This window comes from Fusarium solani (assembly GCF_023522795.1).
Source record: "Fusarium solani strain SB1 chromosome Unknown bctg00000012, whole genome shotgun sequence".
In the NCBI taxonomy this organism is placed as follows: domain Eukaryota; kingdom Fungi; phylum Ascomycota; class Sordariomycetes; order Hypocreales; family Nectriaceae; genus Fusarium; species Fusarium solani.
In genome coordinates this window covers 291127-318389 of record NW_027072146.1, presented here as the reverse complement: position 1 = coordinate 318389, position 27263 = coordinate 291127, and the positions used below count along the sequence as shown (strand labels likewise).

The window sequence follows — 27263 nt, the reverse complement described above, 5'->3', positions numbered from 1 at the left end:
TTCCACTGCCGCTTTCTAAGTGTGCAGCCTCTGGGTGCAGCGGGGGCTTGACCAACGTTAGTTATGATTTGTTGAATTTAGAAACCCGAGTTCGAACGCGGATACAGCCAACATGCACTTCTTGCGAAGATTGCCGGACTATACTTCGGCATGACCTTGTCGGCAACGAAAAGCTTGCCGGAGTTGGCGTGGAACATGGCCTCGACACTTGCATCAACGTCAATGGTGGCACCACCAGAGTTACACACGGAATAGTTGCCACGGAGGTCAAAGCTATCCTCGGCGCTGTGGAGAGACGGCGGCTGTGACACTCTCGCCGGAGTTATGGTTCATCTGGGTCTCACTCATCGTGCCCTACTTTCATCGGTAACGTTCTGTCTCCTCACCCATCCCCTTCATGTATACAGATCGGCTGCGAGTTACTCACTTGATCTTCTAAGTCATTCCGTAGCTGCCCGGGGACCACCTTTTGCGTGGGCACTGTGGTCCCCGTACGCGATCGAGGGGTACTTGCCTGCATAGCCTTCTCCTTAAAAGGTGGGACCGGGTCTCTTGGCCATGATGGCGCTGTCCTCTAGACTTGGATATATTTTTCCCTGAGAAGCTATCCAGGCGGGCACTTTTGGATTCCGCACATGAACTATGGTGGCCAAACATGAGGGAACCCAATGGCAGCTACGAAATCTGGACCGCTTGGTCGGCGAAGAGGCATCCCTGCGTCGAGTCCCATCAAGCATGACGCTGGGAGTAACTCGACGTCATACCTCACAGGATTAACATGGGCTGTTTCAATGTCGTCTCAATTCTAAACCTGGAACAACCCAAACGTTAGTGCTACCAGCTGCCGCACCTCGTTCCCGTTATGTCAAAAAGGGAATAAGCCCAAACAGCTTAGCTGAAACGCTCTGTGTAACTGTGATGACTACTAGCCTAAATCAAATCAGGCTGTTACAACTTGTAACAAAACTTAAGACGTCAGGCCTGCGATTCCACTTTTACTTCAAGAGTATCGTAAAAAACTGGGGAAGAGGGGAATATAACGCTTCTGTGTTATATCTACGACCTAAGTATAAAGATACCTAACTGCGCCCTCGAAATCATTGATTAAACACTTATCACAGGATCTAGACACATTACAACTGCTCATCACTCAATTACCTCGTCACTTCCTCGCCAACTTCACGCAGCCTATATACACAACTACACTCATTAAAATGCAGCTCCCCACGTTTTTCCTCACTATTACCTTCTTCACGATGGGCCATGCTAACGCAGGTAAGATTGACCCTCCCCTGGCCCTATTCTTTGTATGTGTCTTCATGCTAACCCTCTTGGAAGCCTTGATTCGTCGTCATGATTCCGGATTTAGCGACTTTATTACTGGAGCTGGAAGTGCGGTTTTTGGGAACGCAGGAAACCCATGTTCCGTTGGACGTGACGAGGGCGAATGCGATCAATTTGGAAGATGCGTGCAGTTTATTCCTCCAAATGAGCAGAGCATCTTGAACCAGGGAGGAGAAGTTGATGAATGCACCAAGGGAGGGCAGACAGGCACCTTGAAGGCTTAGCAATTCCGTTGCTATAGAGGTTAAATACATGCAGCTAGGTATGAGTCTTCTACTGCAGGCGGTAGAAGGTTAAAAAAAGGCCACTGTGTTAGCATTGGGATATGATGCTATGATGTGTTGACAATGAGTTCTTTATTATAGGTGAAGCCCAGTCCTTGATGGGTTAACTGAGCTAGAAAATCGAGGTTAAATACTCGGACTTAGAATACTACTCTGTAAACTCTCCTAGCTTGATAGGGTGTATAGTAGGCAATTCGAAGCGTCGAGGGGGGTCCTAGACAAATTGAACATCATCCAACTCACCATTCTGGAGAGCTTCTACCGTTAACAGGGCATTGATTCTCAGACCCTCCTCGAGTTGTTGTCCATCAGCCAAGCCTACGGTCTTGTCAAGATGGCCTATGTTGCTCCATATCGTGGCGATGAAGTCATCATTTTACCAGGATGCAAGCTAGAGACGCTGGTTAGCGACAGTGGAGTAATTCAGAATCGAACAGCTCAACATCGCTCATCCCTTTCTGGTTTATATGGTATCCCACCACGACAATAGTATGGGTATGACTTGACTAGCATCCGATTTGCCTTGGAGCATAGCTCACCGATGGGCTCATCCAGGGGCTGACTAAGGATTAGGTTTTCGAGAGCACAATGAGAGTCCAAGGTCTTCCATAAGCTGTCTAGGTATCTCGTTGCTTAGATAACACGGGGTAATAGCTTTTATCTCCATCAGAATCTTCGCGTTGTAGTTCACCATCGTGACGCCTTCCTTTTATAGATTAGCGCAACAAAACAGAGTGTGACCCTTTCCTAATCGGGTTAGCACAGCTTCAGTGTTGATGCGGTAGGGATGCCCTAAAAGGCTACCACTCCTGTTGATAAATAGGGCTTATCCTTCAACCTGTGTGTATTGCTTGTGTTGTTCTTCTTGAGATAATTCCTTCCTTCCCTTTTCGGATCCCGACGTGGCTTTCCTAATTGGGCCTAGTCGGCCCGGCTAACCGAAGATCACCCGGCTGGCCGTTGAAGGCACGTGACCACCCTCAGAGCTATCGTACAGGGCCCAATCCAACAACAACTACCTCAGCTATTAATACAGCTTGGTTACACTCAATACCCTTAAATACATCACCAGACGTGACAATGCTTCTATTTAAACAACGCGACTAGTCTTCCTGCCAATATAAACCTAGCATGACCGGTTTATGCCTTGGGAAGCACACGATCGTCACACTTTCCATTCTGAGACAGATATGAGGCTCTCAACCATCTTTGAATCAGTGTGACAAAGCTGCCAATCACGATAAGTGTCTATAAGATTATGTGATCAAAAAGACTTAATATGTAAAAGGACCAATGACGAGGGAACTTGTTTCTCGAGGCCAAATGTGTACTTCTGCCGAACTCGGAGTAAAATGTACGGCATGCAAATGCCCGCTGGTGCAATTGAGAAAAAAGTCAAGTACATTTCGCAGCCCGGAAGTTCCGATCATGTCTACGAACCAGCCTCGTAACAGCGATTTTCGGCGACACCCCCGCATCTCCTCCGGAAAAGCCACGCAGAGGTGGGTCAAAGTATACCCGCGTTAAGCAACCAAGTGTAGGTATGTATATTCACATCATGCCCATACTTCGTACTTCATCACAAGCAGAATTTCGCAGGCAAGTTAAAGAGGCACCGCCACAATGACCACAAGAAAAGGACCGTTCAGACTTGTTACTGTCAACACCGCGCCAGAACGTGCAAAGCGTCTTATTGGTCGCTTGATCACCGAGCTCCAAGATGACTATGAGATTATTCACGTCGACAACTGTCAGAGTGAGTTGGCTGACGGAGCGTCTCTCATATTTTACTAACGTATTGGCTAGGCATTGATGAGGTGATCCCCAAGGTCACTGAGCACAAACCCAACGTTTTGGTAAGTGGGCCAAATGACTCAGAGCTTACCCTAACCTTGCCTTAACCAGTTCTCTGCCTCTATGTGGTCTCCCGAGGAAGCTCAGCAAATCCACTCTTTGGCCAAGTCTATCGTGCCTGACATCAAGCTGCACGCGATCCCAACCGGATTGCAGGTTGAACGAGGACCAGATGCTATCGTTGAGTATCTTGTTGAGAAGGTCCCCCCTCTGCTGGATAGTTAGATTGAGCCAAATAGTACATCAAATTGGACGACAAGTAATAGAGACCAATTAGACCATGTATAACAGATTGGGTGGAATGAGTCCTGCGTCACTTCACATGCATACCGTAGAAGGTTATTATTCATTTTTTTCATTTTCAAGTCTTATACCAACTGATTCATTGATGCATTGGAAATTTGATATCTGCAGGCGAGTATATTTACTTACATGCAGCCTAAAACTTTCTCCCTCCAAGGCGCAGCAGATTGGTATGACACTATCGTCAGCAAGTCATGATACTTCAGTTGTAAATCTATGTAAAACCTCGTACTCTTGTGTCATTTCGAAAGATGTGTGTGTAACATATAGTTTCTCATTCAATTCAGCGCTTGGTGCTCTTCAAGGCTGCAGCTGATAGCTATTCATTTTGGAATGTGCTGACTAGTGTACCAATGTGCGGCAGGATCTCCACCCTGAATTCATCACCATGCTCAAGAGTCTCCCTGGGCTTTCTGCCAATACCCACTCCCGCTGGTGTACCGGTAATAATCACGGTGCCAGCTGGAAGGGTTGTGCCTTGAGATAGAAAGCTGATCAGCTTAGGAATGCTGAAGATTAGGTCACTGTGTCGAATAAGCGAATGAACATACACCTCAAAAAGCAGTTCTTAACACTTACTCTAAAGAACAATCTTGTAACACTTTGCCATTCTTCAAGCCCCGAATATGCAGCTTGGAAGGATCTGGGATAGCTGACGCGGAGACTAGGACGGGCCCTGCAAACCTGATGAGTAGTGTCATTTGAAAAGAAAGGAGGGACGCTCACCAATGGGACATGCCCCGTCAAATCCTTTGGAGAAGCACCATTGAGACTGGCTCAATTGTGAGACGCGGCTTGAGACATCATTGGCTGCGGTGAACCCCAAAACGTATTCCATAGCCTCCTCTTCGGACACATTCTTAGCCGCTTTGCCAATAACGACCGCCAGCTCCGACTCATAGTCACCACTTCCATCATTTTGGGTTATCTTGGGCAGCAATGTGACAGCAGGCCAAGGGTCACCTAAAGATGTGCTAGGCTTACTGCGGCAACGTATTAGTTGTGTAATACCTGAAGTTGATGTGGACTTACAGAAACAGGGTCGGGATGGTCGGGATGTCCATGTTCACTTCTTTCGCATGTTGAACATACTAACCAAACAGTTAATATAGAAAAATCTTGATATCACTGATTGGGGCGCTTGCGTTTAATCCGATGCATCGGATGGCTCCTACTTCTTGTTGGGCCAACGGTGACAGTATTCGCTCAACAGATTCCGTTCTATCTGTGCGAGAGCCAAGCGACAAGACTGACTGTCCGGAGAACACATTGACGGCAACGTCCTTGCCATCACGAGTCGCTAAGCCGATGTCCAAGTCCTCTTGTGACGGCTCGCCAATCAAGATACTAGATGGATCGGACTTGGGAACAAATCGTACGAGACCTATGAGCTGTTCGTTAGCTAATCGACACTGGATTGCAGTTCTGAGAGTCACTTACGCTTGAATTCTGGAGAACTCATTTTGGTCGGTTTAGAAATGATTCCAGGATGACAGAACTGATCCTTTAGCAGTTGAAGCAACGCGTACTCTCGTGAACACCTGCCTTTGTACTCGCTGTGTGATTGACGCTTAAACCGGCGAGTGATCGTGTTGACTCCGCTCACCTTTGCCGGGGCCTCCTGTTTCGGAGGGGCTGGACTTCGGATATGCCGGTGTACCCCAGAAACCTCCTTATTCAACGCCGCAACGGAAAATCCGAGCATGAGGATTGAACCAATCAACGGTTACAAATTCGAGGATCACTGGAATTCGGATGAAACTGTCCCATTGCGGAAAAATACGGCCGAGCCGCCCTTGGTATGAGGCCGAATCGATGAGGGCACCGAGTCCTCACAATTTCAGCTAGCCATTAATACTCCAGGCTTGGTTCCCGACCTTTAATCAGCATTGAGACCCGCCCGCGAGAGTTGCAGTTATCATTCGTGTCCAAGCATACCATTACTACGTCACGTTATCACGGAGTTGAGAGCCTCACAACGTCATTTTGTCAGCCATGGGTTCTCAATCGGGTCCTGGTGAGGGCTTTCGCCAGCACCTCCCGGATCTCAGCCTGCCGCGATTCCAGGACATGCAAAAGCAGGATGCTCATCAATACGCCGATACTTTCAAGAAAACCGGTCAACCTCCGTGGCTCCACGGCTTGTATCTTCACTGGCGCAAGCTGTTTCAGCAGCCTTATCAAGGCATCACAACAGATGGTACGTCCTATGAAGATGTGACGACGGCTGTATCCGATCTTGACTGACGTTTGCCAGGCGTTGCTAGAGAAGGCTTGTTCGAATTGCAGGATGAGGGCATACCAATAGACGCCATTACTGAGGCTGCGAACAATGTCTTTAACAGCCTGAGCGATGATCAAAAAGTCAAGACCTGCTACCATATCGATAACCCCGAGTGGCGTTCATGGTCAAACCCAGAATTCCTTCTTAGCGACAAAGGCATTCGGCTTGATGAGCTCACCAGCGACTTGAGATCTAAGGTTCTGAGAGTCTTGGAACTCACGCTCTCGCCCGAAGGCTATCAAAAGGCCATTGGAGCGATGCGAGTAAATCATTTCTTGGGTGTGCTTGTAGAGTCGCCTGCCATTATGAACGAATTCTCCTACAACTTCGTTCTGTTCGGAGAGCCTTCAACTACTCGCCCTTGGGGATTTTCGTTCTACGGCCATCACCTCTGCCTGAACATTTTTCTCTACAAATCCCAGATCATAGTATCTCCCTGGTTCACCGGCGCAGAGCCTAACCGTATCGATGACGGACCTTACAAGGGCACGCAGATTCTTGATAAGGAAGAAGGTCTAGGACTACGTTTGATGCAAAGTCTTTCTCCAGACAAGCAGAAAGCAGCGCAAGCCTACAAACTGATGAAAGATCCCGCGATGCCCCACGGCCGCTGGAATCACGATGACCAACGACACTTATGTGGTGCCTACCGTGACAACAGGATCGTGCCTTACGAGGGTATTCTTGTGTCAGAGATGTCGACAGAGCAACATAATTACATACTCGGAATTGCGAACGAGTTCCTTCTTTATCTTCCTGAAACAGCCAGACGACTGCGCTTGGAACAGATCAAGAAATGGTTCCACGAAACCTACTGGTGCTGGATCGGTGGCTATGGCAATGATGATCCGTTTTACTATCGGATCCAAAGCCCGGTAGTGATATTCGAGTTCGACCACCACTCAGGCGTTTTCCTCAATAACAAAGAGCCTGCAAAGTTCCACATTCATACCCTGATGAGAACCCCCAATAGAGGGGACTACGGCATGGCGCTGAGGCCACTGATACCAGGAGTAGAACAAGGCTATCTTTGGACGGGAGAGTGATAACAGAGTAGTAGGGATAAAAATGTTCTATATTCATATAGTTTTATGCTCGCGCTGTAGGAATTTCAATCTTGTTATTGCTATTAAGGCTACTCATTACATAATATCTATTTATAAAACTACTGCTGGTACGACTGTACCGACATCAGTAGCAACTGCCTCCAGAGCGCTCAACAGGATATAGATACCATCGACGCGCTTAAGGTCAACAGAATCATTCAGGGTTAAAGCGGGGGCTTACGAGGGTGCAAGTTGAGGTATGAGCTGACTTATGTATTGGGAATGAGGCTTGAGTGTTGTAAGCTGAAGAAAATCTCAGACTCCCAGTCATGAGTTAAGAATGGCCAAGTATTGACTGGACAGTTCATTCTTGGCTATGAGTGTTTGCTAGGCTGCATATACAGGCTGGCCTCAGTTATCAAAAACTGAGAATCGAGAAATAACCTCTTTATTGATACGAGAAAGGAAGCCATAGAGCAAAGGGGTGGTATTGAAGATGTGTCAGGAATGAAAGAAGGCTGCCTGCGGCTAGGATACAAGAAGTCATGGTGGTTAATGCACAAGTTCTTACGCGCACCCCGGAGACCAAGTGACTGATTTAGGCATGGTATTTGCATCCTGAATCCCGGACTTAGTGACTCAACGCTTTCAGGGTGCACACTAAGAGGAGCATGATAAAAGTCGCAATCGAATGAAGTAATTATGCACTCTTCAGGTGACACGTCTGGGAATCAGATAGTACAATAATGGTGAAAACCAGTCCCCAACCCTCGTCTGTCGCCGAATTTGAGTCATGGAACAGACACGAGGCAAACCTAAGAGAACTTCAACTTCAATTCAGCGCCTCACCATGAAGACTTCCTAGATTACTATAGACACCTTGCAAGACAGTGGTATCGTACAATCAGAACTAATCCCATTCATCAACATCATCAGTCAGTCTTGTAAGACTCAAAATGACGAGCAGGGATTTTCTTCTCGAACATGATATCAAGTTCATGAAACGTCCTGTCCTTGGTACCTGGGACATCAAAGTAGACAGCCACGATCATCAAGACGGTCATACCAAAGAAGACCCAGCCAATGTGACCACCCATATTGCCTTGATCCTTGTTGAACATGTAGGGCAAGACAGTCACCCAGACAGTACTGGTAATGGCCTGGAATCCAAAGGCAATTCCTTGAGACTTGGCCCTCAACCTAGAAGCAGACACTTCACCCGCCACAGCAAGGCTCGAACCAACAGCTGGTCCATAGGCAAGACAGGTAAACTGCATGACTATACCAATAGCCAGGAGTGTTTTCTCAGATTGGGGGCAAGAGGCAGCAACACCCATGATAAAATAGATGATAGCGCAGATTGACATGCCAAAGAACATGAGTGGTCGATGTCGGAAAAGAGTCATCATGTAGATATTGATGACACATGACAAGATTGAAACACCAAGTCCGATCTGCATGAGCTTTATGATCAAGCCACTGCTGAGACCGGTTTGGTTGAGGAAGTAGGGAGCATTGGATGACAGGCTGGAACCTACGATCTGCGGCATGTACATGCAGATCAAGATGATACGAGTTCGACGCCAGTTGATGCCTTTGAAACATTCTATGAAAGAAGCCTTCTCACAGCTGATGAGGCGCTCAGCCTCGATTGTTTCTTCGACGTGCTTGATATGGGCGTCAAGATTTTCGTCGGCCGCGGAGAGCTTGGTCAGGTGCTTCAAAGCGAGATCACGCTTGTTCTTCATGATGAGCCAGTAAGGCGATTCGGGGAGAAATGGGAGACCGAGTGCAAGAATGCCTGGGAAGACCCATGCAGCGGCAAATACAACTCGGAATGCTGATTCGTTCATGATACCGACTCGAGCGTAGGTCGTGGAAATTGCGATGAGGAAACCGACGTTCTGTGTAGATGTTAGCAAGATGACGGGGGCAATTCGAAGTCCAGGGAGCCACAAACCATCATGAGAATGTTGAGAGACAATGCAATGCCACGCAGAGGCAGAGGAGTGATCTCGGAGACATAAGTCTGGGTAGTTGACTGGAACGCACCCACGGCAAAACCTGAGATGATCTTGGCTCCCATAAATTGAGCTGGTGTTTCAGCCAGGTAGGCCAAAGCGATTCCACAAGAGACTATGATGACGCTGAGAAGGAATACGGCGCGTCGACCGAGTTTGTCTTGGACGAAACCAGCAGCGAGAGAGCCGAAGAGTTGCATGATGTTGTATGTGGCGTTCCACAGCGACTGCCAGTAGGCTGGGATGATGAGATTTCCGTCGATCTCGCTAGCGAACTTGACTCTATCATCACTATCATTCACAAAGCTCGTATGCAAGGGTGAATAAGGCTTGAGGTCTTACTGGAAAGCCGGCAAGGCCAAACAAACGGCAAGAGCAAGGTTTTCGTAACCAACCAGAGTGGCACCCACTGCTCCAAGTGGTCTCGTTAGAGTCTATATCTTCTCCAAATCTGTATGATGAGGAGACATACAGTTGGCGTAAAGAGCCCAGAGGATAGCCTTTGGGTTCTTGCGAGCGCATTCCCAGGCGCTCACTTGGTGCTCCTGGATGGCGACAGCATCCTCAGAATGAATCACCTCGGCCTTGTCGAGCCTTGTGTCATTTTCCAAATCTTGATGGGTCATCTTTGAAGCAAAAGAGGAAGAATAAGAAGAAGAAGAAAAGTGGTTATGTTGAGTATGGTCCACTGCAAAGTTGGTGGATGTTGAGATGCAGAAACAAACGAATGCTGCAGGTGCCTCCTTTATCAACTTCGACTGGAGTAGTAAACAGCCCCTTTGTGCTTTTTCGCTTTTTCCAACTACCATCTTGGTGGATACTGATACGCTACCCCAGAAGTCCAGACTCATCCTTTGCGGGGTCCCCGCAAAATGAGGAGAAGTCGGATATCCCGGTGCTGCTTGGATATCCCGACCACGGTCGGTCATCGGGATAATATTGGGACGATCGATGCATTACAGACCGAGACTTTGCCAGATTATATGCTAAATTAGCTTCTCTTAAAATGATCACTCAAGTGGTCAATCATGCGGTCGGGCAATCACACTGCCATCACAACTTTCGGCTGTAACTCCAACATGCAGAACTCGTCAATGCCACCCAGTAACCCCAAGATCGCCTGCCCAATGCGGGTCTTGCGAACTTTGGGGAATGTCCAAGTTGGGGATGAGCTTTCCTTTCTGAGCTTGGTCAATGCAGAACCTGTCACCAAAGCCGAGGTCCTTTTAGACTATGGCCGATGCGAAGGTGGCTTCCCAATTTTCGCCATCACTTCCGCATCAGCGCCCAAGGGTCAGCGCCAAGTCTCATTTCAAGTCACTTACAGCGAGACTATCGATGGTATTGAACACGAAAAGGGTATGCTTAATCTTGTCGTCCGCCTCACCTGAACCCCCACAAGATACCAGTGTTAACCCTGGTCCAATAGGCGATGGCCCGTTTTTCCTATTCTCCAATGCGATGGATAGCTACAGGGTCTGTCAGCATCATGCCAACACTGGTACTGATGCTCAAATTGTCAAGTCTCGATTTATTCAAGCATCTCAAAGGTATCAAAAGATCACCTTGATGGAACCAGACACAGCCCTGGTGTTCTCCCAGACCGGCTTTCAGGCAGTACGCCCGGAAGCTACGATCAAGGCCAGGTTTCATTGCTCCGATGAGACGATTAACCGCATCTGGAGAGATGGTGTGCGCACGGTTGATATGTGCACCGTCCATCGTGAAGAGACTGTTCCAGCCTGGGACGTTCTTGATCAGGGAACGCGTGTCTTTGGTGGCCACTGGGCGCCTTGCAGGCAAGGAACGAGGTGGTCCAATAAGAAGGTAACATTCCAAACCAAAATCGAGAAGTCTGGCGCCAGTTGGGCAGTTCGAATGATAACAAATGGCCTTATCTTCTGTTTAGACGTACGAAGCAGGAAACTGACGGCCGTTGAGGGATTGTCAAACCAATCCTCCATTCTGCCTTCATTCGAGCGAGGATCATGGCAATTGCCAGAAAGCCTAGACCTGTCTGGATGGTTGACCATTGAGACGCTGGCCGTTGAAGACCGTTTAACCGTCAAGATTCAGGGTCAAGAAGTGGCCAACGTTGCAGAGATTCAGGTCAAGGCGATGCTAGGCGACAATCTCGTCAATACCGGCTCAGTTGCGTTTGGCGGCCCACCTGGCTGGGTTGCACTGTACCGCGACCTATCAGTGAGAGACCTTGACGGCCAAATTCTGTATGAGAATTCTTTCTTGCAAAGAGACGCTGATCGTACATTTGCCGACTTTCAAGTGGGAACAAACAAGCTCCCATGCACCATAGACGGCGCAAAGCGAGACAGGGCTTGCTTTGGTGGCGATGTCTTTGTTACTGGTCGCTCCATTGCATACTCCACCGCTGATCTTGATGCTTGGAAAGGCACGATTCAATTGCTACTCAGTCACCAGAATAAGGATGGCTATCTGGGTAACCTCTGCCCAATGCAGGCCCCAGAGCATACCGGCCAGGACGAGCCACCATACTACGGACATTACTCCTTGATGTACGCCCTGCTACTGGTCGTGTCAATCAAGGATTACTGGCTGAGTTCGGGTGATAAAGCTCTTGTCGAAAGATTATTTCACCAACTTGAACGTCAGATGAACTTCACGAGGAGATTCCTGAACCACGATGGGCTAGTTGAAGCTCCACCATATCTTTCAAGTATGTTATCCCCGACCAGTCCTTTCTAGTTGCTCATTGTACTGATCAAGAGTAGTGACATGGTTTCCTATGGGCGGGCCTGTCTTCGGCGTTTCCGCAGGCTTGAACCTTGCCTACTTTGACGCACTCAACGCCATGGCATTCATGTCGAAAGATAAGGAAACAGAAGCCCAGTACCTGACTCAAGCCAAACGATTGAAAGAGGCCTTGATTAGTTCTCTTTGGAATGGAGAACGAGGCACAATGCGTCCAAGCCTCTCTTTGCCCGCCGATGGAGTGTTCCAAGACGTGAATGCCTATGCAGTCACCCTGGGCATTTCTCCAGAGCATCCCCATACAGTGGAAGGCATATTTCCACCTAATGAGCGTCTACCACCAGCATTCCGAGGCCTCGATAGGTGGGACAAGTTCGGGTTGACCAGCCCATATGCGTCTGGATTTGCTCTCGAAGCCCTCTTTACTAAAAACGAGGGTACGCAGGCGAGGGATCTGCTGCTCAGCGTTTGGGGTGCAATGGCGGATCAAGACAGCCCTAATTACTCTGGGGCTCACTGGGAAGCTATGAAAATGAATGGTACACCTTTCAATCACGATGTGTCACTGGCTCACGGATGGTCTACGTGGCCTGTCTTTCTATTACCCAGGTATCTTGCGGGAGTTTATCCCCTTGAAGCAGGCTGGAAAAAGATTGGCGTAGAGCCTGTTTTTGCAGGCCTGAACACGGTGGAATACTCACTTGACACTCCTCAAGGCCATCTCAGAGTTGGACTGTACGTAGAGGAACAGAAGAGCACTGGCACGATCAAGCTGCTGGCACCTAAGGGTAGTACGGTCGTGGTCAAGGCACCAAAGGGTTGGTCACTTGCTGCGGGTGGTTTCATTGAAGGGAACGGAACAGAAGTATATCTTGAGCTGTCGAAGGAGGGTAAGTAATTTTGTCTGCGCCAATAAATTTCATTGAAGTAGTTATCAATGGATGCTGTCCAGGCCACTGCCCCGCGATGATGAACTAACAATGCCACTAATCATGCCTAGCATAACCTTAGCGAAATGATCATGTTTAAAGCTATGGATTTTCCCACAGTTGCGCGGGATTTCTTGTTTCGCTCTCTCGTGTGTCAGGTGGCATGCTCGCGCTGATCCGGGGAATGGGGACTCACGCCCGTGGTGACTATCGGAAAAGCCGAGACACACGGTGGGGGGTTTCATCTCCTCACTGACTTGGCTTGGAATACCCGGGATTCTGCCCACATCGGCTTTTGACTGCGGCACAACAACCACCTATCAGGTGCGCCTGGTATATATACGCGCTTGTAGTAACTGCACTCCAGTCACTCAAGCCAGCAGCAAACTATATGCAAGTACAACAATGACACTATACTCAGAAGACATGGACACACAGGAGATCCTGAAGAGTCTAACTCTGGAGGAGAAGGTCCGACTACTGTCCGGCACCCCTAATGACTTTGTCTCGATTTCTGGCATCCCCGAAAAGAAGATTGCACCCCTCAAGGTACGCGGCATACGCTTTCCGAGATAGTATGTTGACATCCGCTGACCATCTGACTAGACGGCCGATTCTATCAGTGGAATACGGCCTAGTGAGTTTGATGGTGCTCTAACCACAGCTTGTTTCCCCAACACGGCTTGCATAGCTTCAACATGGAACACTGAGCTTCTAGAAAGAATGGGCCGAGAGCTAACTCGCCAGGCCAAGATCAAGCATGCACAATTGATCCTCGGTCCTACAATCAATATCCATAGAGACCCTCGAGCTGGGCGTAACTTTGAATGCTTCAGCGAGGATCCACTCCTCTCTGGGTACATGGGTGCTGCCATAGTGAATGGCATTCAGAGCCAAGGATTTGGTGCCTGCGCAAAGCATTTTGTGTGCAATGACTCAGAGACTCAGAGACGATACTATAATGTCGACGAGTCTCCTTATGGACGTACCTTGCGGGAGATTTACCTCGCTGCTTGGTCGTTTCTCTTGAAGAGATCAAACCCTGCAGGGGTGATGACAGCGTAAGTGGTGCATAACTTGCCGAGTGTCTTGTTACTGATGAACTATCAAGGTACAACAAAGTTGACGGAAAGTTTTGCTGTGACAGCGAAGCCATCGTTGAGGACATCCTCCGAAAAGAATGGGGTTACAAGGGTATCGTCATGTCCGACTGGTTCGGCACTCGCTCTACCGTTGCTTCTATGAAAGCTGGTGTGGATGTTGAGATGCCTGTTCCGGTTTTCAGAGGCGAGAAGCTGGTCAAAGCTGTGAACAATGGTGAGATCAGGCAAGATCAGATTGATGCCAGCGTGTCAAGGCTCCTTGACTTGCGCCGCCGTACGCGAAATGCGCAAAGCGAGGGGCCAGAGAAATCGGAAATTTTTGTACAGACCAACGAAATTGCCCGACGGCTTGCTCAGGAAGGCATCATCCTGCTCAAGAACACGAAAGAAACCCTCCCCATACAGGGATCTAATGACTTGCGAGTTGCAGTCGTTGGAGAATACGCAAAAAACGCTGTCTTCACTGGCGGCGGAAGCGCATCCTGCAATCCTCAGTATCGCCAAGTTCCGCTTGACCTTTTACGAGAAGCACTACCAAACCCGGACAGTGTCTCATACGCCGCTGGCGTTCGCCTGCGTCGCATTATTCCTGTTGCCTCCCCAGAGATCATCACAACAGATCAGGGTCAGAAGGGCGTCGAGATATCCTACTTTAACGCCGGCGGTGATAAGCCTTTTCTCACTGAAATATTAGAAGAAGCTACGATCAACCTGATGGCTCAACGCAAGCCAGGATTGGAACTCTCCGGCTCTCACATTGAGATGTCCACCAACCTTGTACCGAAAACCACTGGAACCCACACCCTTGCCCTTCGACACTCGGGATCTTTCTCTGTCCGAGTTGACGGTATAGAGGTGTTGAAAGGTGATGCGCCCGGCATCACTACGGAACAATTCTTGTTCAATCTTCGCAAACTCGAGTCACGTGTTGAGCTCCCAATGGAAGCAGGAAAGTCTTACAACATTCGCATCAGGATGCAATCGAGACAGCCTGTAGTTGGAGAACCCACTCCATACGGTCTTACGCTCGCTTTTGAAGAGCAGTATTCTGAGGAGCAAGCCATATCTCAAGCAGTTGAAGTCGCAAAGATGTCCGATATTACGATCATCTTTGCTGGTCGTAGCGAACAATACGAGTCTGAGGGGTTCGATCTGGAAGAGATCACTCTACCGGTCAACCAGGTAACAATGATCAAGGCAGTTGCAGCCGCTTCAAAGACAGTCGTTCTTCTACATTGCGGAAACCCAATCGACATCAGCAGTTTCGTCGACGATGTTGATGCTATTGTCAACATGCACTTTCCAGGCCAAGAAGGACCCCAGGCTATGGTGGATATCCTCACTGGAAAGGTCAACCCCAGCGGCCGGCTGACTACAACTTGGTTCAAAACGCTTCAAGACTGGCCTAGCTTTGGAAACTTCCCTGCAAAGGATAACAATGACGGCAATTTCGTCATAAAATACGCTGAAGGATTGGCTGTTGGATATCGAGCTCCAGTCCCGGCTGCCCGGGTTCAGTTCTCCTTTGGTCATGGATTGTCTTACACCTCTTTCTCTTACGAGGGCCTACGTGTCAGCTTAGACGAGTCGTCAAGCCCTGCTGTCTTGAAGGTCAGCGTTCGAGTGACAAATACGGGTAGTGTTCCGGGCAAGGAAGTGGTACAGGTATACATCTCTCCGCCAGGCAATGTTTCCGACTGGAGACCATCCCGAGAGCTGAAGGAGTTCACCAAGGTTGATCTTTTGGCTGGTGAAGCAAAAGAAGTTTCCATCGACTTGGACATCGACACGTTCTCGAGCCACTGGAGCGACAGTTTGCGTGCTTGGACTTTAGACAAAGGAGAATACACGGTAGAAGTCGGAAGCCAACGTGCGACATTTGTAATTTAGTTTAGGATAGATGTCGATAACCAGAAACTTAAGCAATTATCATTTGATATTGTACCTTTTTCAAATATGAAAGCCTAAATCGACATTGTGTGCGTCTAGCTGGAACTCACGCTGGAGGGCTTCCTAAAATGATGCGTGGCCAGGTAGAGCTCCAAACTTAGGCAGGTCGTTGAAATAGTTAACTAGAAAACCCCAATATGAAAGCCAGCTATAGAGTCACGGATTATTAAACGTGGTAGCAGAAGAAAATCCCGCCATAACTGACAATTTACATTCCAATATGCGAACAATTTGCGTCTGAACGTAGAACTTTGCGCATCTCGACGATGGAAGCTTAATACAAGTGCCAAGTGCTGAATTTTTTAAACAGCTCCTATTCATATAATGTAGTAACGAAAATCACAATTGTTTACAGCTCTGCTAACTCGACATTGAGTTCTTTGCAAACCTCCAAAAGCTTGGACTCTTGCCACTCTCTAGCAGCTTCAGGTAACACGACCCCTGTAGCTGGCGATCCAGCGTTCTGTACCACTTCCTCAATTCCCCGTCCATTTGCAAAAGACCAGACTCTAACGTATCGACTGCCAAACTCTAGAGTGAAGGTTTCACCCGCAGCGATAACGACCGTCTGGCCCTCCCGGACTTCATTCCATGAACTGCTGTTTCCTGACTTGATCTTGACCTTGAGCAAGCCTTCTTGAACGATAAAGCAGTGATCAATGGACGCAAATGTCAACCACCGACTTAGAGGTGATTTTCCGTACACACTCGATGACTCAATGCTGGAGATTGAGAACTTGCCGCTAGATTGGGATGAAAGGATAAAGGGTCGCGATACGACGCCACCGAGCAACCATCGTGGTCCTGTATTCGCACGCAGGAAGTATGCTTCTCCAGGTCCAGCAAGCTGACTCTCGGAATCCAGCCAGTCTCCAACCTCTGGCGGCTGGTAGTCACGCTTGAAGTGGACGTCAAACCGGTCCTTAGCTGCCATCATCTTTTGTATCAACATAGACTTGATGTCGCGATCGTCATTCTCAGGAACGATGACACCGTTGTATACCTCTCCAACATATCTGAAGAAGTCAACCCAGTCTCCAGGGGCCACCAAGCCCACAGTCTCGGTATGAGGCCCAAGCAAGAGAGGGTTATGAATCACATTCTATCATGTCTTGTTAGCTAATTTGGGCTCTGGGCTTTGTGACAGAGAATGAAAGCGTGGACTCACAGGAGGAATGTAGGCAAAGTCACCAGGACCCATAATTCGACACTTGTCACCAGACCATAACTTCAAGAAGCCCTTTGTGACAAGAAAGACATCGTGAGCTTCCTCGTGCCAATGAAATCCTGGAGCGTCGGCCAAGACTGCCCCACTGGTGAAAACAGCCATGCCGCCATTGGTTTGCTTAGAGGAGGCTAAGATTCTGAATACGCCCTTGCTGCCGGGAATGCTGATGCGCTCTCCTTCGAGCTGATCAATCACGTAACTTGTCCTCTCGTTGGGAGGAGATGAATGCAGAGGAACACTCATGGTCGGTTTGGAAATGGGAATCGACTAGGTAGACAGTGTCGAGGTTCAAAACAGAGGAATGAGAAAGCAGTTGGTAGTTGGTAGTTGGGTGTGTTGAATGAAGAGACAAGCCTCGATTTCCTAGGCTGGATTCTCCGCCTCTTCTATCACTTTGAACTTTCTCATAGCGGCTCCGGGGTTTCCGCACCTCTTTTCCCCCAGTCAGCGACAAACCCTGGGTCCGGCAAGATAGTTCGGCTTTCTGCGTCGGAAATGCCGCAACTCACATGCTAACCCCCACTTCCCACTGCGGCACCTCCGGACCATTGACGCAAGGGAACGTACGTGCATCTGCTTGAAATGATAGAGGCCACTGTACACGCGGCACCGAGCGACGCCGAAGTGCTACTCAAGACTTTACTAAGTATCTTTTTGATTGTTGCATCATCATTGACGATGGGCAATCCTACTTACTTTCGGGCTGTCTACAAGCATGTTGAAGCACAAGAGATAGATGTTGACATCTACCTACCATTTGAGCATGCTGTTTCTTCCTCGAAATGTCCGGTTGGTATGTCGGTTCTTCTTATCATCATGGCAGTGCCTGAACCCGTGTAAGGCTGACAGCTTTTTAGTAATTAATATCCATGGCGGAGCTTTTATGCTAGGCTCCTCCAAAATGATCAACATGGATCAGGTCTCGGATTGTCTCAGCAGAGGATGGATTGTCTTAGGCCCAAATCATCGACTTTGCCCTCAAGTTAATCTTTTGGAGGGTCCGATTCAAGACTGTCGAGACCTTTTGGCCTGGGTCCACCAAGGAGGTCTTGCAACAGCTATACGCGACCTGGCTAGTTCGAGCCTCGTGCCAGATCTTGACCATGTCTTTGCATTTGGCACATCGTCGGGCGGACACCTTTCCCTTTGCCTGGTAGGTTACTCCACTTTGGCCCAAATATCACTATGGATGAAAAGAATGATAACTTACTCGTCCACAGGGATTCGAAGTTCCTCGTCCCGTTGCTGGAGTGTACGACATGTATGGTCCTTGCAATTTCGACGATGGTTTCTGGACCACGAAGTTACCAAACATGAAGCTACCTCCGGGACTGACAGACTCCTTCATGAACAAAGTATTTGACGAGGACCCAGTACCAATCACTGGAGGTGTCTCCCTTGAGGGTCAAGCCACTGGACCACCTGACTTCAGTGACCCTCGTCAAGCATATGCGCTGACACAGCTGGCGAATGGCAGTGTATTGGATGTAATCTTTCCTTCCAAAGACTGGCGCAAGGTTGATCCCGCATTGAACATCGGCCCTTCCTTTCCTCCCACTTTCATTGTGCACGGTATGGAGGACACAAAGGTTCCGATTCATCTTAGCAGAAAACTTTTTAAAGATTTGAAAGAACAAAACATCAAGTGCGAGATGGTAGAGGTCCCTGGGGAGGAGCATACTTTTGCTGCTAAGATGGAAGTTGGTTCTGTTACCTGGCAGCTTCAACAGCAAGGCTTTGACTTTCTTGAGTCTTTGATACATTAGTTGGACTTCGACTTGCTTCCTGTACTAGACCAACTTAGTCTCTGATTATCTTGTTAAAATGCTTGTAGGATACTGATGTACCCTTGAAATAACTGGTCACTTAATCGTAAAGATTCTGTGAGAGCTTTGGCTACTTTTCACAAAAGGACAATTACTTCCTTGGAGAATTCTCCGCTACCATCAAGTCATAGCTTCGTACTTGACTTTCGCACTGACGATGAAGATTTGACAAACATCAAGCATGTAGCTAACTAAAACGGATCGTGTGAACTTTCGAAATAATTACACTCAATATGCCTACATGATCATTCGCACCTTAGTTGCTGAAAGGGCTGTTCTTTACTGCATCCTCCACAACCTCAAAGGCATCATATCCATAGAGCCACGGCTGCACCTGTGGGCAAGTCCACCTACTTGGGAACGGGCCTTGGAGTTCTTCAGCGCCCAACTGGGATAGGAAAGTCTTGTCTCGAGCCTCCTGAGCGGGTCCATCTGGCATATGAAAAGACTCACGCTGTCGGAATGTTAGGAAACAAGAGATCAATGTTACGGTTGGAACAATCACGTACCTGTTTAAATGTCTCTCTAACAATAGCCTCACCGCGAGACTTGCGCAGCTCCTCGTACATATTCAAGGCTTTTGGAAGTTGGTTCTTCGATTGTATATGTCCGAGAAGAAGTCCCAAGACCGCCCCGTCCTCAACGGCCGAGTTGGCGCCTTGGGCCAGGTAAGGAAGCATTGGATGACAGGCGTCGCCTCTGTAATAAGTTGGTCAATACTCGTTCTTGTTTGTGAGGTTTTAAGTGGCAGCGTAACCTACACAAAAACAAAGTTGGAGTTGTCGTTGATCCACGAATCGAGCTCTTCTCCTAAAATATTCATTAGCTCACACAGTCAGTTATTAATAGAAGGTTCACACGTACTGTGCATCAACTTCCACTTATCGACCTTGTCCACTTTGCTCAGGAACCTCCCCAAAATTGGGTCCCAGTCATTGAACAACTGTCGCATCTCCTCCACTGAGCCAGCTTGTCGGCTGATGCCTGACGGGAGATCATCTGGTACAAGGAGCACGATGTTGTACATCTGTCCGCCACGCATGGAGTAACCCACAGCGTGAGCCCCAGGACCAATCCAGAAATGCACTGTTGGTCGTTCGACCCATTCCCGAAGCTCTGGGTCGTCGAGCTCATTCACGTCCAGCACCACTCGGTATGCCAGATCGCCAGTCGGTTTGGGCTTATCGTTAGTGGAAAGAAACTTGGAGCGGCATTTTGACCAGAGCCCATCTGCTGCAACGATAAGGTCACCAGTGTATTTGAAACCGGCCTCGGTCTTGGCCTCGGGAATATCGAAGTCAACATCGTCCACTTTATCTCCGAGCTTCAACTGAACGCCCAGCTCTTTTGCCTTTTCGTAGAGAGAAAGCTGAAGGTCGACGCGATGTAGGTCAATAAAAGGAGCCCCATACTTCTTCCGGATGTGCTTATGAAAGTCGGGTTCTATGGCAAGAGTTTTGCCTGAGTATCGATGGACGACTAGCGAGGTAGGCTCAGCAGCAGACTGCCATAGTCGGTCAGGAAGGCCCCATTTCTGGAGAATACGTGTGCAGTTGGGAGTGCATTGTAGACCAGCTCCGACCTGTGTAGATCCTCACAGTCAGTATTCCGGGGTTTGGGCGTCAATGGCAAATTCATAGCTTGCTTCTAAAAGTTCCTTGGCCGATTCCAAAACTGTAACCTGATGTCCTGAGAGAGATTGACACCGCCGCGGCGAGGCCCGCGAGACCTGCTCCGACGATAATGACTCGAAGTTGCGTAAGCGCTTGCGTGTGCGGCGGCTGATCTATCTTCCTGGCAAGTTAGTCATTGCTGTAAAATGTCAATGCAAATCTGGATGGCCAACCATTGCGCCCGGCATTATGACTGGAAGTTGAGGATTAGCTGCTTGAAAGTTGATGAAAAGAAGTTATCAGATGCAGGTACTAATTCGGCTACCTGGGCCACTTGGCGCACATCAATCGGTTTATAGGAAGCCTGTCTGAAGTTCATTGATGTAGGGTAGTCGAGGCAAGAATCGGAACAGCCGAGGGTACATGGATCAGACCAGGACCGTAGCCCGGCTTTTCCGCAGTCGACTACTCTAGCCTGATTCAGCTTAGGGACAGTTCATGACGACGAATGAGAAGCCTGAGAGAAGTTCAAGGCTCGGATTGCCCCATGATTTTTTACCCCAGATTTGCCTCGAGCTTACTCAAGATCTAGAGACCCCGCATCCAGACCTCGGCCTCTCAACACTCCGAACGCGCAAATTTTCTGGGGAACTGTCTTGGTCCGCTTTGACGTGTATTCGAGGCTTTCCGACATCTCAAAGATCAAACCCTTACAATCTATAACCTCCCAAAGTCGTTCGCATGGACGAGTCAACCGATTCCCGTGTTCCACAGGCCAACAAACCTTCGGGTCAGCGTCCACGGCGGCCTCGAGCTGCTCGTGCATGCGATCTGTGCCGGTCTAAAAAATACAAGTGTGATGAATCTTACCCCTGCTCATATTGTCAAAGTGAGTTGCTAAGGCTCCCTCACCAATCTAACATTTCAGTGACTGACCAGTTAAAGGCCGCAATGTCGAATGCGTCTATAAAGGTCAGGATATGTCGCGTATGCGCATGACATCAAGGTAGTTATCAACTCGCCATGTTTCTGTTGAGTCTTGGTGGCTCATTGAGACCGTCTACAGCTACATACGCCAATTGGAAGATCAGGTCAAAAGTTTGTCCAGCATCGTGGAAACCTATGAGAAAGCAACAGCCGATGGGCCTGGTAATAGCCCAGAAGGGGTAGCATCTAGCCTTTCTGCATCTCTTCCCAATCCTCAGCATCACACCAACATGGAAGCTTTACCTACCCCGAACAGCACCTCGTCATGGCATACAAGGGAGCAAGAAGTATCTGGCATGAACACACATACGAGGGACGTTGAATTTTATGGGAGTTCGTCTTCTGTTGCCCTCTTGTCTCATGTTCAACGAAGCGCAGAAGGAGATCACCCCGACGACGACGCGGGTGCCCTTCTCTCTACTTTGCACAACCCAGCTTTTGATCCAAGTGGATTGCAAGACACCCAGAGAAGTCGGAGAAGTACCGAGGACTCTGACAACTCATTATGGTACCTGCAATGTCGTACCTTTATAGACGCCTTCTTCTCTACCATTCACTATGTTCACCCCATCCTGGATAAAACCTCCTTTCTCCAGCGATGCGAATCCTTGTGGTCCGGCGAGGAGGCTGGAAATAGGAGAATTACAAGCTTTGTAGCTTTGTACTACAGTATTTTGTCGATAGGCGCTCTAGTCAGCACTCGGGATGACGAGCTCATCGATGGGATAACTAACCTATCTTGGAGCCGCAAATTCTTTGATCGAGCCAAAAGCTGTTGCAACCGACTTGGAATGGTTACAGACCTCGAGATGGTTCAATGCTATTTCATTCTGGTATGTCACTCCACGCCTTCAGAAGCAATTGAGCCCGGCTGACGATTCTAGGCCAAAGTCTGCCAGAATGAGCTGCATCCACATTGTCAGTCAACTACGGTCGTCACCTTCTGTGGGACTTCACTCACCTTTTCTAGTGTCATACATGTATGTTGGCCTTGCAATAAGAACAGCTCTAGCAATGGGCATCAATCGTGAGTCGGGGCCAAATAGCAAGAAACCGCCGTCCCTGTTGAGAGCTGAGTCGAGAACATGGTGGTATGTTAACCATATAGCCCAAACAATGGGTAATAATATCCAGATACTGACGCCTGAGCTACAGGGGTCTTTACTCGCTCGAGACGTATGTTCCATTGTTGGTATTCTCTTATTTTTTTGAGCGATTTCTAACTCTTTACCCCTCAGTGAGATGTCTTTCGCGATGGGAAGACCAGACACCTTGGGAGCCGACCTGTATCACAACCGACGATTTCCACTTATCAAGACCACCCAAACCGAAGAGGGAATGAGTTCAGAGCTATCCGAGCACCCTTGTTGCGCCATCATAGAACAAATGGTACACTTCTCGAAGATCACGAGGAGCATCAGCCTTAGCATTTATTTGCCCGAAACGACAGTATCAATGATGGTGGCTTTGGCCGTCCAGATTGAGAAAGATTTGGAGGGCTGGGCTCAAAAGCTTCCCGAAGCTATTCGTCCGACAGGCTCAACCTCTCAGGTGCCTTCTTTAAGAGGCGTCAAAGATGTCCAGTGGGTGAAGAGACAAAGACTTGTGCTGAACTTGAGTACGCCCTACCCGATACCACTGACATGTAAAAAGTCACTGACAAGATGATCTTAGGATACCATAATCTGAGGATTCTTCTCTTCGGGTCTTTTCTCCTGAGATCAACTGCGCAAGAACGAGCTTCGATCACTGAGACCAAACATGGGATCCAGAAGTGCCTCGAATCGGCAAAGCAAACGATCGAACTCATCTATCAAACTTATCAACACAGTGACTTCTTCCGTACATGGTACATTAAGTCCACGACTATCGCTTTGGAGTTTGTACTGACAACATGACAGGTTCTACAACACCACATATACTGTATTTGCTGCGAGCATCATTCTCGTATACGTAGCACAAGAAGCAGTCGAGACTGAGATCCAGCCGCTACTTCGCTTAGTCGACATGGCTGTCGAGATTCTCATGATCATGGATGAGTGTATTGTCGCTCTACAAGCGGCAAAGCTATTACAACAAGCAAGAGAGAAGGCTACACAAAAGTCGTCGGCCAAAACCTTGGCACCCAATAATCCAGGGACGTCTTGGCCGGATGGCATGGTGTATCTTAACCATTACTGGGGGCCACTGAACCTGTTTGACGGGGATATGGACCAGAACCTTGCGTTGTCCGCAATAGACTTTGACGAGGCAAATTTGTTTATGCCAATACCTCACTAGTTTAAAGAGACTTGTTGTGCTAAGGCAAAGTAAGAATGCTAAAGTAATACCTTTTACTATAACTAATACCTTTTATTATGAGACACTAATAACAAGGCTACTTAATAGATTTAGAGTAGCTCTAAGTATTTTTAAAAGAACGTTTTATATATATTATAAGCTTATTAAAGAATAATTTAACCTTATAGTATACCTAAAGGTATATTAAGGTAACTTAGTAAGAGAAATATAATTTCATATCTAGTTAAGCTATTATGCCTAATGCCTTTTAATATAAATAATATAGGTATATATTAATAATAAAATAAAAGTTAATATAATATACTTAATAAGCGAGTAAGCTACTTAAGTAAGTAAGCTAGAGGTATTTATATCTTAAAGAAAGAATTAAAAAAACCTTTAAAATTCTATATTTAGCTTAAAATATATATAAACTTAATATTATAGTTATTATATATTTTATTATATTTTATTAATCTTTAAAAAAAATTTAATTAAATTTCTTATAAGGTAATATAAGAAAAAGTAGATTTATACTATATAGTTAGTTATTTCTTTATAAAGGAAATTATTTAAAAATTTATAAAAATAATTTTTATATTTTATATTAAGTTAAGCTTATAAAACTACCTTTTTTAAGTTAATAGCTATTTTATAAAGAAAGTTAAGTTATATAGGATAGGTTAATTCTAGGTATATAATATATTAGCTTACTTATATATCTAGCTTACTTATTTATTAAGTATATTAATTATATATAAAATTATAAATTATTATTATTAAAATTATTATTAAAATTACTATTATTTATATATTTATATAAGCTAAGATATATATATTATATATTTAATTAAATAAGTTTAATTAATTAAACTTATAGATCTTTATTTACTACTAAGTCTAGTGCTAATACTTTTTAAGTTTATAAAACTCTAATATTAACTCTAGGAATTAATCCCTTTAAGTAAACTTATAATACTAATAACTTTTATTTCTTAATATAGTTATATTTATAGCTATATAGCTAGATCTTAGCTATAATAATTATATATATTCCTAAGGGATAAACTAGTTATACTAGGTTTATATTAGTAGATAAGACTAGTCGCGCTATACTTAAATAAGGGGGTATTATATCTAGTAATATACTTAAAGGTATTAAATATAATTAAGTTATATTAATAGCTAAGGTAGCTATTATATAAGAAAGTACGATAGATATAATTTATATACTTAAAGGGCCCTTTTTAATTATTATCCTTAGAATATTAATTAAAATAATTATATAAGTAATTATAAGTAATTATAAAGTAATTATTATAATTACTTAGGTTTTAATAGTAATTATATCTTAATTAATAAGTAATAATAAGGTTTTCCTTAATTATATAATAAGTATTTTATTAAGTTATAATATAATATCTCCTTTTTATTAAGTCTTATCCTTAAGGCCCATAAAGCTAATTACTTAACATTTTATAATTTATTAAAACCTTTTTTTTTTAAATATTTTAATAATATTAATAATATATTAAAAATAAAATCTTAATTTATTATATCTTATTATTAATTATTTAAATTAATTAAAAAAATAAGTTTTAAAGTAATATATTATTTATATTATATCTAAAAATAGCTATTATATAAGATACTTAAGGGTATATCTTATTATTTAAAATATATTTATTAAGATTATACTTATAATAACTTAAGAGTATTAATTTCTATTAATAAATATAATTTAATTTAATATTTTTCTTTTTATTAACTTATCTAATAATATCTCGCCTTATAGCTAAGAAATATTATCTTAAGATTAAAAATAAAAGGGCTAAAAAGGAGTTAATTACTATATAATAATATATAAATAAAATAACTTTCTTACCTAATATATTTATATTACTAAAAGAAATAAATTTATAAGCGAGGTATAAAGATAATATATTAAGGTTTAAATTTATTAGGTAAGTTAGATAAGGCTAAGAGGGTAAAATTAGAGGCTATAATAGCTATATAGCTCGCGGGTGCTATAGATATTCTTAATTAAAATGCTATTTTATTTCTTTATTAATATTATTAATAGAAATTCTTTAAAAGGTATTATATATTAATAAAGTATTTTAAGGGTTTTTATATATTCTTTAAGTCTAAGTAATCTTTTTATTTAATAAAATATATTATCTCATTATTAATTTTATTTATATTAAAGATATTTTTTATAATATATTCTTTTAATTTATTAACTTTAGCTTTTAATTTATTATTAACTTTAATAATTATAATATTAGCTAATATAAGTAATAAAATATAAAACATTAAATAAAGCTTAATCTTAAGGGGTAAATTTAATGTATAATTATATTTTAAGATTTTTTACTTAATTATATAAGGTTTAATATATTTATAATTAAGTTTTTTATTTTATTATTATATTTTAATATTTTTTATTATAAGTAAGATTATATCTCTCTTTAAGAAAATTAATCCCTTAATTCTTTTCTTATTAATATAACTTATAATCTTATTTTTAATAAACTTAAGTTTTATTCTTATTTCTTTATATAGGTTTTTTAGCTAATTATTAATAAGGATTACTTTAAGGTTAATAATAATATCTTATATCTAATAATATATATTTAATATAAATCTAAAATTAATATAAGCTAATATAATTTTTATATTTTTATTAATTATTTTATTACTTTATATTACTTAAAATAGAGATTAAAATATCTTACTTAATATCTTAGTAATTTTAATAATAAAGGCTCTATACCTAAAGCCTAAGGCCTTAATAGGCTAAAATTAATAAGGTTTATTTATATAATTATTAATAGCTTTAATAATATGCTAAAATTAACTCTATTTATAATAAATAGCTTATATCTTAATTAATTAAAATAATTAAAGTCCCCTTTATATAATAGCTCCCCTTTAATATTAACCTTTTAATTAACCTTATAATTCTTAATTACTTAAAGAGGTTAAAAGTATTTTTATTATTCGTATAAGAAGAGATTTAATTATAACTAATAATAATTATAATTAATTAATTAATTAATTTATAATTAGCTAATTAAATAATAATATATTAATAAGATTATAATAATTACTTTTTATAAAAACCTTTAATAAATAAATTAAAATAATATAACTAATACCTATTAATATATCTTTTTATATAATTAAGATAATTATATTAAAGAGGCCTATAAGCTTTATAAGGGCATAAAAAATACTTATAATAAGCTATAAGAGATAATATTATATAAAGCCATTTAAAGTATTATAATAAGTATATAGCTTATTAAATAAAATATTTAAATTAAACTTATAATCTTTAGCTATAACCTTATTTTTTTATTATTTAGTCTCTTTTTACTTAGTTATAATATAAATAATTAATTTAATTTTATTAATAAAATGCTTTTTTTATTAAATACCCTTAAAAGAAAGCTTAAGAAATATAAATATCTCGCCT

General features: G+C 44.3%; 9 protein-coding genes across 9 annotated transcripts; 5 read left to right on the top strand and 4 right to left on the bottom strand.

Annotated features, from left to right (window-relative positions):
• Positions 1–3251: 3251 nt before the first annotated feature.
• On the top strand, positions 3252–3707 carry MRS44_016091 (uncharacterized protein; the record flags this gene model as incomplete). The annotated part of the gene is made up of 3 exons (XM_046273170.2): positions 3252–3384; positions 3435–3484; positions 3534–3707. 3 exons carry the CDS (start codon positions 3252–3254, stop codon positions 3705–3707), a joined length of 357 nt encoding a protein of 118 aa, XP_046125270.1.
• Positions 3708–4104: 397 nt separating this feature from the next.
• MRS44_016090 (uncharacterized protein) lies at positions 4105–5247 on the bottom strand (the record flags this gene model as incomplete). Its single annotated transcript, XM_065617889.1, has 6 exons — positions 4105–4309; positions 4365–4461; positions 4512–4768; positions 4818–4876; positions 4961–5169; positions 5226–5247. The coding sequence occupies 6 exons, from the start codon at positions 5245–5247 to the stop codon at positions 4105–4107; spliced, it is 849 nt and encodes a 282-aa protein (XP_065473961.1).
• Positions 5248–5780: 533 nt separating this feature from the next.
• Positions 5781–7115, top strand: MRS44_016089 (uncharacterized protein; the record flags this gene model as incomplete). Its single annotated transcript, XM_046280371.2, has 2 exons — positions 5781–5985; positions 6043–7115. 2 exons carry the CDS (start codon positions 5781–5783, stop codon positions 7113–7115), a joined length of 1278 nt encoding a protein of 425 aa, XP_046125272.2.
• Positions 7116–8047: 932 nt separating this feature from the next.
• MRS44_016088 (uncharacterized protein) lies at positions 8048–9762 on the bottom strand (the record flags this gene model as incomplete). Its single annotated transcript, XM_065617888.1, has 4 exons — positions 8048–9019; positions 9076–9427; positions 9479–9545; positions 9609–9762. The coding sequence occupies 4 exons, from the start codon at positions 9760–9762 to the stop codon at positions 8048–8050; spliced, it is 1545 nt and encodes a 514-aa protein (XP_065473960.1).
• Positions 9763–10164: 402 nt separating this feature from the next.
• MRS44_016087 (uncharacterized protein) lies at positions 10165–15788 on the top strand (the record flags this gene model as incomplete). Its single annotated transcript, XM_065617887.1, has 6 exons — positions 10165–10495; positions 10539–11831; positions 11887–12756; positions 13163–13344; positions 13402–13856; positions 13907–15788. The coding sequence occupies 6 exons, from the start codon at positions 10165–10167 to the stop codon at positions 15786–15788; spliced, it is 5013 nt and encodes a 1670-aa protein (XP_065473959.1).
• A 409-nt stretch (positions 15789–16197) lies between these two features.
• On the bottom strand, positions 16198–17319 carry MRS44_016086 (uncharacterized protein; the record flags this gene model as incomplete). Its single annotated transcript, XM_046284382.2, has 2 exons — positions 16198–16950; positions 17017–17319. 2 exons carry the CDS (start codon positions 17317–17319, stop codon positions 16198–16200), a joined length of 1056 nt encoding a protein of 351 aa, XP_046125275.2.
• A 658-nt stretch (positions 17320–17977) lies between these two features.
• MRS44_016085 (uncharacterized protein) lies at positions 17978–18842 on the top strand (the record flags this gene model as incomplete). The annotated part of the gene is made up of 3 exons (XM_065617886.1): positions 17978–18229; positions 18297–18648; positions 18700–18842. The coding sequence occupies 3 exons, from the start codon at positions 17978–17980 to the stop codon at positions 18840–18842; spliced, it is 747 nt and encodes a 248-aa protein (XP_065473958.1).
• Positions 18843–19158: 316 nt separating this feature from the next.
• On the bottom strand, positions 19159–21395 carry MRS44_016084 (uncharacterized protein; the record flags this gene model as incomplete). The annotated part of the gene is made up of 6 exons (XM_065617885.1): positions 19159–19356; positions 19412–19601; positions 19664–19712; positions 19767–20484; positions 21300–21346; positions 21386–21395. 6 exons carry the CDS (start codon positions 21393–21395, stop codon positions 19159–19161), a joined length of 1212 nt encoding a protein of 403 aa, XP_065473957.1.
• A 337-nt stretch (positions 21396–21732) lies between these two features.
• MRS44_016083 (uncharacterized protein) lies at positions 21733–23782 on the top strand (the record flags this gene model as incomplete). The annotated part of the gene is made up of 7 exons (XM_046277814.2): positions 21733–22335; positions 22387–22420; positions 22473–22593; positions 22658–22678; positions 22741–23120; positions 23177–23351; positions 23404–23782. 7 exons carry the CDS (start codon positions 21733–21735, stop codon positions 23780–23782), a joined length of 1713 nt encoding a protein of 570 aa, XP_046125278.2.
• Positions 23783–27263: the final 3481 nt, after the last annotated feature.